Source organism: Citrus clementina, unplaced genomic scaffold (genome assembly GCF_000493195.1).
Source record: "Citrus clementina cultivar Clemenules unplaced genomic scaffold, Citrus_clementina_v1.0 scaffold_9, whole genome shotgun sequence".
NCBI classification, from domain to species: Eukaryota; Viridiplantae; Streptophyta; class Magnoliopsida; order Sapindales; family Rutaceae; genus Citrus; species Citrus x clementina.
The window spans coordinates 28304923-28314797 of NW_006261964.1; the positions used below are offsets into that span (position 1 = coordinate 28304923).

Genomic DNA, 9875 nt, shown 5'->3' on the forward strand with positions numbered 1-9875 from the left:
CTCGGGTCTAAAGTTGAGCTGCTGTTTTGCTTCTGCGAATTCATTTTTGGGCCCCTTAGTCATGGTTTTGGTTAGTCATGGTTTTGGTTCCTTCTTCCTCTCTTGGCAAAATGTCCTTTGCATCCAATTCAATTGACAAGCCCGTATCAAAAATTGTGATGGGATAATTTTTTTTTTCAATTTTTTTGTTTGGTGTTGGAAAATTTTTGCTATGTTAGTTGGTTTTTTTTTTTAAAAAAAAAAATCAAAGGAAATTTATTCTAAAATTAAATTACAATAAGAATTACACTCACCCATCATTTCTCCCTCACAAATCTGCCATCAAACCCGTTAATTCAAATCTTTGTTTGACTCTTTTCTTTTTTATCATTATTTCTGTTTGTGTTAAAGGGTTCGTTTTCTTTTTGCCAATGGTTGTGTAGAGAAATAGAAATAATTGCGTGCAACAGGAACCATTTTTTTCATTGAAAAAAGTTTCAAAAATAAGAAATAAAATGGAAGGATTGTTTTTTTTTTTAATTACATGAGACTATTACTTAAATTACAATTCATATTACATGAGACTACAAATTTAAAAAGAATAAAATTATCTTTATTCAAATTAAAAAGATGAATTAAACATCTATAATATTTTTATAGGGATTCGAACCACTACTCTTACAATTGTGAGGGAGTGATTCTAACCACTCGATCAAAAGTCAAAGTAATTTTGAAGGATTGAGGTTTAACGAGGAAGAGTTCTAATGAAGGTTAGTTTTATTATTAACAATGGTGTTGCAAAAAATTGATATTATTTTGAAAATTTTTGAGGGTGTATATAAAGAAACAAAAGGGGTTTTGACAGCGTTTTAAAGGGGTGCCAATAGCCCTAACTCACTTGATAAATGTCAATCAGACAAAATTTCTCCATCTGAGACAACCAGTGATTCACCCAACTACAGAATGTTCATCGTCAACGCCGACGGCACGATCACTCGCGATTACAGCAATTACCCAAGCACCACAGCCACACCCGATCCAAATGACCACACAATTGCTGTCTCCAAAGATGTCCCCGTCAACCAATCAAACAAGACTTGGGTCCGCATATTCCTGCCCCGTCAAGCGCTTGATTCTTCCACCAAGACCAAGCTTCCCCTTATTGTTTATGTCCACGGCGGAGGCCTCATTCTCTTAAGCGCAGCCACAAAAATCTACCATGATTTATGTTCAGATATTGCAGCCCGAGTCCCTGCTGTGATTGTGTCCGTAGATTACAGGCTTGCCCCCGAGCACCGCCTGCCAGCGGCCTACTATGATGCCGTGTAAGTCTTGCACTGGATCAAAACCACTCAAGAACACTGGTTAATACAGTACGCTGACTTGTCGTCTTGTTTCATAATGGGCGATAGCGGAGGTGGCAACGTAGCTTACCACGCAGCACTGCTAGCAGCGGCGCAAGTTGATGATTTGTTGCCTTTGAAGATCAGAGGTCTGATATTGCTCAAGCCTTTCTTTGGTGGGGTCAAAAGGACGGAGTCAGAGTTGAGGTTGGCGAATCAACCGATTTTACCACCATCTAGTACTGATTTACTGTGGCAGTTGGCATTACCGATCGGGGCCGACCGTGATCATGAGTATTGCAATCCAACGGCCCGAGGTGGGTCAAAGGTTTTAGACCAATTCAGGTTGTTAGGGTGGAGGGTGATGGTGACTGGGGGCAGTGAGGATACGTTGTTTGACCGTCAGGTTGACCTGGCGAAGATGATGGAGCAAAAAGGCGTCAATGTGGTGAGTTATTTTGATGATAGCGGCCACAGTTTGCTTAGAGATCCTATCAAGCTCGAGGCCCTCCATGTTACCATAAAAAATTTCATTTTGTCTTGAGAATCGAAGTGGCTGTATATTACAATTATTAGTGACTGTTGTTCATTTTGGGCTGATCAAGGGGTGCTTAATTTGTTATGGCTGATTGTTGGCATTTGCTTTCTTTTCTTAATATATATGTCAGCCATATGTTACAGATACTGTCTGGTGTCTTAAATTGTTTGTTATTCCGGTTTTGTTATGATGATTAAATTAATAAAGACATATTGCAAGCATATATGCCTGTATGTTATCTTGCCACTGCATTTGTTTGCTCACTGCTCAGTTTAACTCTTCTATTTGAATTGATTCAAGGGTACATGCCATAGTCAGGATGTCGCATTCCTGTGCGTATAAATTCAGATTTTTCCCAATATTGGTTAGGTCGAGCTTATTTGACACGGTTTTCCTCAATATTGTTTTCTCATTGACATGTTTATGTTGTCTTGACTTCCTATACTCCTTTCGGAACTTGCAGAAAGGTCCGCATAGCAATTTGATTTGTGCTACAAACTCCCAGTAAATCCCAAGTTTTAATGTTAGTAAATTTAATTATATTTTCTTATCGCTGAGTAGGCACTTCAAAGAATAATCCATGTGAGAAATTACATCCCCCTCCCTTGGCAATTATGAGTTATAGCACGGCTGCTAATTGGCTAGATTTTTCGGGGATACTCTGAAAAGTGCCTTTGCTATAATCATATAGATTTCAAGCCTTAGTTGATCCGTAATTATTATAACGTCCATATTCTGTAATATGATAATGATAAATAAACAAAAGGGACTAGCGTCACAGCATGTGTGAGATGTTAGAGCAAGGCGTTTGATGCAATTGCAAGGATGTTTGATGAGATGCCTGAATGAAGACAGTGCGTCAGGATTGACGAGTGAGCTGGAGCTGCAGTGGCATTGACTTGGACATGACAAGATGACATTATATATATATATATATATATATATGGACGGGTGACTCAGCTTACTCGAAGAACTAAGTTGACTTAAAGCGAATGATTAGGTGATAAGGTATGGTACAAGTAATATGAACTATTAGATTGAATCATCTGTAGCCATTAGATGAGGATTGCAGCTGTGAATAGTTCAAATGTGACATTGCAGGGTAAAGCACACTTATTGTATTAGCCCCCGTAAAAGTATTATAAAGTGGCAATCCCTAAGTTACGTTTACAGTCCAGTGAATCTAAGACGTTGAATGTACTCAAATTTGGATCCAACGGATGACATTAAAATTTTAAAAAGTAATATTAAGTGGTAAATCGGCCGAACTGATTATTTTAAGGAACGGGCTACTTGACCAAACGGTTTATTCTTAGAAAAAGAATAAATTTTTTTTTTATCCCTCGTCTCTTTTTCTTCTTCAATCAAAGCAATTTTCTGCAACAAATTTAACTGGGTAAATACAATTTTTATAACTTGATTTCAATCCCCTTTTTATTTAGAATTTCCCATGCTTTATAACTTGTGTAATCCATGAACAAATTTTGTTGTAAATCTAATGCATAAATCTTTCTATCCCGTCATTAGTTTTGCTTCCCGTGCCTTATTAAATTTACTTTTTTTCCCTTTTTTTAATCCATTCTTTGCATTTTGAATCGTGATTTTGCAGTTAATTCGGTCCAAGAATTTTCTATGTATTCAATTTTTTATCCATTTAATTTGCTTCGATGAACAGTGATGAAGTTGTAAATTTTGATCCTTTCATGCTCTAATCTTAAGCTTCGAATTGATGAAAGAAACCCATGCTCCAACTTGTGTAGGTATATGTTTAATAAAGTATTAATTAGGTTGTGAATTTGTGAATTTTAGTTTTCATCTACACCCTTTTTCACCTCTCTGTTTCTTCATTTCACTTCATTTCACCTCACTCAACACAAGAAAATTTTTAGCCCTCACAGCCTTCAATCAACACGCAACAACCCTAAGCTGACAACAAGAACAGAAACAACGACAACAAGAACAGAAGCAAAAACAGACCCATATCTGCAATTTTCTTTACAATCCTTTTCTTGATCTGGGTTTTGTTTTGACTCCAAGAAAATGGCCGAGGGAGGAGAATAATCACAACTAGAAACTGATTTTGCAGTCTCCAAGCTGGTTTTCCATCTGGATTTTGTTTGGAACTGAATAAAAACTCCGACTTTGAAGTTGGATTTGAATCATTGAAATCCGGGTGGCTGAAATTCGGTGGTGGAGGTTGGCAGTGAATTTTGAGGAGGATTGGGTTGGAAGAAGAGATAGAATCTCTTTTGCTTAACGTTATGGTGTGTTATGGTTAACTTTTGTCATGACCGGCTATAGAAAGGAATTTCTCCCGTTGACACATGTTGGTGACCGAACTCCAACCTTTTAAACCAGTTTCATTTTATTGCTATTTTGTTCACTTGGCATCTATTTATTGGCCAACCCATCGCATCACTGAGTGTAAGTTACGGTAAATGTAACTTAGAGAGGTCCTTATAAAGTTAGTTTCAATCTTTTTTTAATTATTTCATACATTTTGTAATCTCTAATATAATAGATCAATTAGTATAAATGTGATTGTAAATATAAGTTATAATCTCTAATGTAATATCACAAATAATCTTGTATAAAAGAATGAAACTGAGATTTCAAAATACATAATGTGATAATAAAGAGAGAACATGACCTTTCTATATATTTTACAAATTTTCTTGCACAATTACATAATTTTGTAGATTGAAAGAAAACTAAGTTGAAATAATTAGTATGCGATTTCTACTATTAATGTTACATATCTCGCATCATAAAAAAAAAAAGATAAACAAGTTAAAGAAAATCATGCTAAAAATCAATAGACGAGGAACGCCATAAAAGAGCTTATCTGAGGATTGGACTATGTATTCAGGTATCCCATTGATTTCTATTAGGATAAAATAGGTGCTCGATAAACTGAACAAGGTATTTGATGAAATTCTTCTGCACTACAACCCCGGCATCAATCAATAGTCCAGTACGAAATAAGGTGAAAAATTGAATTAGCAGCTCTTTGGTGACAACACAAGGTTAACACAGCATTCTCAGTGAGGATTTTCTAAATCTAGATGGCTCATGGATCAGCATAAGCAAATGTAGACGACAAACATGCATGGTTGTTTTTGGGTTTTGTTAACTGTTAAAGTTACATTTATTGTAACTTAAAATCAAGCTTTTTAAATATAAAAACGAGTAATAGATATTAGGGTCAGGTGAGCCAATAAATAAGTTTTGTTTGGCTATAAATTATATTAAATGTAACAGATAACTTCAAAAGTCAATGAGCTCGTAGTTCGTTGGTATGTCTCCTTGAACTCTTAGTGAGGGTCGATCTTTAAGATGTGTCATAATAAAATTATTTACGAAGAATATCGATGATAGTAAAATATGAGTAGAGTTATGATTATAATAAATTAGTATATGTATATATTAAAAAAAATACTTAAGATGACCCTTATCTTTAATAACAAAGGGAATTTATCTATGACCATTGGATCAAGTGAGCAATTGGATCAAGTGAGCAACTCTTTGTTGACACGTTATGCTGAGTCAGGGATTCTCTAGATGGCTCATGGACAAGCATTAGCAAATGTACAAAGTCAAAATATCTATCATCCGTGACCACAGGATTGCAATGTGTATAGCCGTTAGATTAATTTACAGCCGTATGTTGGACAAATCATTCTTGGTATGCTCCTGCACATATCAGACAATCAGTGGATCATGAAAAGTTGAACACTTACGCTGGGAAAAAAATACTGTTCATTACATTTTTCTCTCTCTTTTTTTTTTTAACTTATTATTAAGTTCTTTGCACTTTTATCATTTGAATTATTTCTGGACCTAAATAGCGGATAAACGACTGGTCTGAAGTGCAGGCTATTTTGACTTTTCAGTCACACCTATTGTTGCGCGTTCGCATCCCATTGTAGCAAAGCCTACAGTCGGTTGCACCATCATATCATCCAAGTTCAAAACAATTTGCCCAACAATGGAAAACTTCCCGGTGAGGATCAACGCCGATGGCACCATCACTCGGGAACCCGATGTTTTGCCAAGAACACCAGCCAAACCCGATCCAAATGACAACACAATAGCCCTCTCAAAAGATTTCACCGTCAACCAATCAAAAAACATCTGGGTACGTATATTCCTGCCCCGTCAAGCACTTAATAATAATAATAATACTTGTTCCTCATCATCCGCCAAGCTCCCTCTCATTATTCACTTCCACGGCGGAGGCTTCGTTTTAAAAAGCGCAGCTACATCCACCATCCATGAGTACTGCCAATTGATCGCGGCCCAAATCCCTGCTGTGGTCGTGACAGCAGAGTATCGTCTTGCCCCTGAGCATCGTCTTCCCGCAGCCTACGATGATGGCATGGAAGTGTTGCACTGGCTCAAGACAAGTCAAGACGGGTGGTTACAACAGTACGCTGACTTTTCTTCCTGTTTCTTAACGGGAGATAGCGCTGGTGGTAACCTAGCTTACCAGGTAGGATTACGTGCATCTGCTATAGTTGATGATTTGTTGCCGCTGACAATCAAGGGCCTGATTTTGATCAAACCATACTTCAGTGGGGTCAAGAGGACGGAATCAGAGTTGAGATTGGAGAAAGATCCTGATTTTCCGTTGGCTATTAATGATATGTGTTGGGAGTTGGCACTGCCACTGGGTGCAGACCGTGATCATGAGTATTGCAATCCGACGGTGGGAGGTGGATCAAAGCTGATTGAGAAAATGAGCTCGCTCGGATGGAGGGTGATGGAGTACGTTGGCTTTGCTGACCCAATGAGTGACCGTCAGATTGAGTTTCTAAAGCTTTTGGACCAAAAGGGGGTGGCTGTGGTGGGCCATGTTGATGGTAGTGGCCACCGCACTAGAGACTTTGTCGGTCCTGCTCTGTGCGGTTATTTTAAAGACTTTGTTTTGTCCTCCACGAAGACTGCTTAATTAGTGAGTGGGGTGGTGGGTCAGTGTAATTAGGTATTTGATGTTTAATTATGATTCTCGCTTTGGATTTTTATGATAATTGCAAATAATAAAAGCATTCCATCTTTTTTTGTTTTAGGGTATTTACACCGTAGTGTTTGTCCTTTGTTAAAAAATAAATAAATAAGTTGGTTATTGTCAATCATAAATTTATACTAAAAAAATATTACAATTGTTGTAACTTTTAACCTCTTCAAAAATCACGTAAATTCTATTAATCATACAGATTCTATCATCTATTATATTTTTTACATGATTTTGAAGATGTTATAAGTTATAGCAGCTGTAACTTATTTAATTTTTATTTGATTTAATACTTTATAATTTTGTACATTTATTTTTTATTTGATTTAAACTGTACACTATTAAAATATCTAAAAAGTTAAAGAGGATTGGTCGATGTTTGAAGTGCCTAAGTATATTTGTACGTAGTGGCAAGAAAAAATTTAGATGCTTAATTGCTGTTAATATATTTATGATCATGACAAAGCCGGAGCAATTAACAATCTATCACACCAGACAAGATCTGATCATTTTATGTTAACACGGAGCCAACAGCACAGAAGAGCTATAACAAATAAAACACCACTTAAACTGGCCATATCGATCACTCACGTAACATTTATAATATGCAGCCACATTAATTCTCAAGACGAAATGAATTTTTTTATGTTAACATACAGAGCCTCAAGCTTGACAGGATCGCCAATCATATCGTGGGGGCTATCATCAAAATAACTCACCACATTCACACCCTTCTGCTCCATCAACTTCGCCAGTTCAACTTGACGGTCAAACAACGTATCCTCACTGCCCCCAGTCACCATCACCTTCCACCCTAACAACCTGAATTGGTCTAAAAACTTTGACCCACCTCCCACAATTGGATTGGAATACTCATGATCGCGGTCAGCCCCGATGGGTAATGCTAACTGCCACGTGAAATCAGTTTGAGGTGGTGGTAAAATCGGTTGATTGGCCAACCTCAACTCTGACTCAGTCCTTTTGACCCCACCGAAGAAAGGCTTGAGCAATATCAGCCCTTTGATCTTCAAAGGTAACAAATCATCAACTTGTGCGGCTGCTTGCAGTGCTGCGTGGTAAGCGATGTTGCCACCTCCGCTATCACCCATTATGAAACAAGACGAGAAGTCAGCGTATTGTCGCAACCAGTGTTCTTGAGTGGTTTTGACCCATTGCAAGACTTCCACGGCATCATCATAGGCCGCTGGGAGGCGGTGCTCGGGGGCAAGCCTGTAATCTACTGACACAATAATGGCAGGGACTCGGGATGCAATTTCTGAGCATAAATCATGGTAGATTTTTGTGGCTGCGCTTAAGAGAAGGAGGCCTCCACCGTGGGTGTAAACTACGAGGGGAAACTTGGTGTCGGTGGAAGAATCAAGTGCTTGACGGGGCAGGAATATGCGGACCCAAGTGTTGTTTGATTGGTTGACGGGGACATCTTTGGAGAGAGCTATGGTGTCGTCATTTGGATCGGGTGTGGCTGCGGTGTTTGGGTAGAGGCTGTGGTTGCGAGTCATCGTGCCGTCGGAGTTGAAGGTGAACATAGGGTGTTGGGGGAAATCAGTGGTTGACTCACATAGAGCAGTTGTGTCTGAGATGTTTAACCTTAGCTGAGGTTAGGTGATGAATCAAATTGGAAATAATTATTTGATATGCTTTCAGCTTTTATTTCGAGGCTCCGATGGCTTTGAGAAGTCACGGGGTCTAATTTATGGAGAGAGTAGGGGAGATTGAAGCATTTAAGAAATTTTTTAATACAAAAAATTACTCTGTCATGAATTAGAAAGACAAAAGCATAAGAATTCTGAATTGAATTTTTGCTGAATATTGATCATTAGATAAAAAAATTAAAAATTAAAAATAATTTTAAATAATTTATTGTGTAATAAAAATTCAACTTTATATTATTTTAATTTCGAAAAATTCTATAATACCGTAATGAAAATCACAGCATCAATATCGTGATAGAAATAAATATTGTAAATTACACATAGGATTAGTAAATATAAAGTAAAACCAATAAATTCATACAAAATTATTAATTATTTCAAAAATTAACATTGTTTCTATAAAATTTTAGTGAAAAATATTTTCTTTAAATAAACAAGAAAATTGCTCATTAATTAAACAAAAAATTACACTGAAAAAAGTAGAATAAGTTTTATTAAATTATTTTAACTATAAATTCTATATTTATTCTATGACATTTTTATATTTTTTTATCATTTTATATAATAATATATATATTTATTACACAAGTTGATTAAGTACAAGTATTTATCTTGATATGGATCAAGCAAATACAAAATAAAATAAAAAAATTCTTATATTACTATAAATGTATATGATATATCAATAAAATTAGCTCTAATTTTGAGTCTTATGCATAATTCAAGTTGTTTCAAACTTTTTATTTGTACTTAGAGACCATTTAGGATTGTTGTCGAGGAAGTGTACAAAGATGCAAAATAACCTCATCTTACAACAACTATGAAAGATATTAATATAATTATTTTTTCAAAATCCGATTTTGAGAATAAATTTCATCCTTAATAAAACATCACATGTATTACATAAATACAAAACTAGTATTATTCAATTCAAATAAAAAATCAATAAATATATAAGGTAATAAATATTATAATGATTTTTATTTTGCAATTGTGATTTTCTTTTGGGCAGTAAGTCTTATATTAATTTACATATTTTATCTTTTATTCATAAGTTTTAGGCATAATCTGTAAAATTTATGTTTTAGTTTGCACATAATGTTGATTTACTTATTTGATGTTATATTTGTAAGTTTTCATTTTATTTACCAATAATACATCAATTTATCAATTTTGTAGTAATTTAGTTTTTTACCTTCTTCTTACAAGCCTTATGTTCTATTTCCAAAATTTATGTTTTATTTTACAGTTAGTGTTGACTTATTTGTTTTATACTTTATTTCCAAATTTTTGTTTTGTTTACTATTAATACATTAATTTACTGATTT

The 9875-nt window shown here is 35.6% G+C and overlaps 3 protein-coding genes across 3 annotated transcripts; 2 read left to right on the forward strand and 1 right to left on the reverse strand.

Annotated features, from left to right (window-relative positions):
- Nucleotides 1-816: 816 nt before the first annotated feature.
- Nucleotides 817-2034, forward strand: LOC18033056 (probable carboxylesterase 120). The gene is made up of 2 exons (XM_024184616.1): nt 817-1304; nt 1392-2034. The coding sequence occupies exons 1-2, from the start codon at nt 943-945 to the stop codon at nt 1864-1866; spliced, it is 837 nt and encodes a 278-aa protein (XP_024040384.1). The 5' UTR covers nt 817-942; the 3' UTR covers nt 1867-2034.
- Nucleotides 2035-5619: 3585 nt separating this feature from the next.
- Nucleotides 5620-6915, forward strand: LOC18031787 (carboxylesterase 1). The gene has a single exon (XM_006421741.2). It carries the CDS (start codon nt 5849-5851, stop codon nt 6809-6811), a length of 963 nt encoding a protein of 320 aa, XP_006421804.1. The 5' UTR covers nt 5620-5848; the 3' UTR covers nt 6812-6915.
- A 394-nt stretch (nt 6916-7309) lies between these two features.
- LOC18033214 (carboxylesterase 1) lies at nt 7310-8592 on the reverse strand. Its single transcript, XM_006421742.2, has one exon. It carries the CDS (start codon nt 8419-8421, stop codon nt 7498-7500), a length of 924 nt encoding a protein of 307 aa, XP_006421805.1. The 5' UTR covers nt 8422-8592; the 3' UTR covers nt 7310-7497.
- Between the last annotated feature and the right edge of the window lie 1283 nt (nt 8593-9875).

What these genes read in the sequence shown, in the direction of transcription:
- LOC18033056 (XM_024184616.1), top strand. Translation starts at nt 943, where the DNA reads ATGTTCATCGTCAACGCCGACGGCACGATCACTCGCGATTACAGCAAT. An exon ending in GCGGCCTACTATGATGCCGT is followed by an intron (nt 1,305 to 1,391) that starts GTAAGTCTTGCA and finishes AATGGGCGATAG; the next exon opens with CGGAGGTGGCAACGTAGCTT.
- LOC18033214 (XM_006421742.2), bottom strand. Translation starts at nt 8,421, where the DNA reads ATGTTCACCTTCAACTCCGACGGCACGATGACTCGCAACCACAGCCTC.
- LOC18031787 (XM_006421741.2), top strand. Translation starts at nt 5,849, where the DNA reads ATGGAAAACTTCCCGGTGAGGATCAACGCCGATGGCACCATCACTCGG.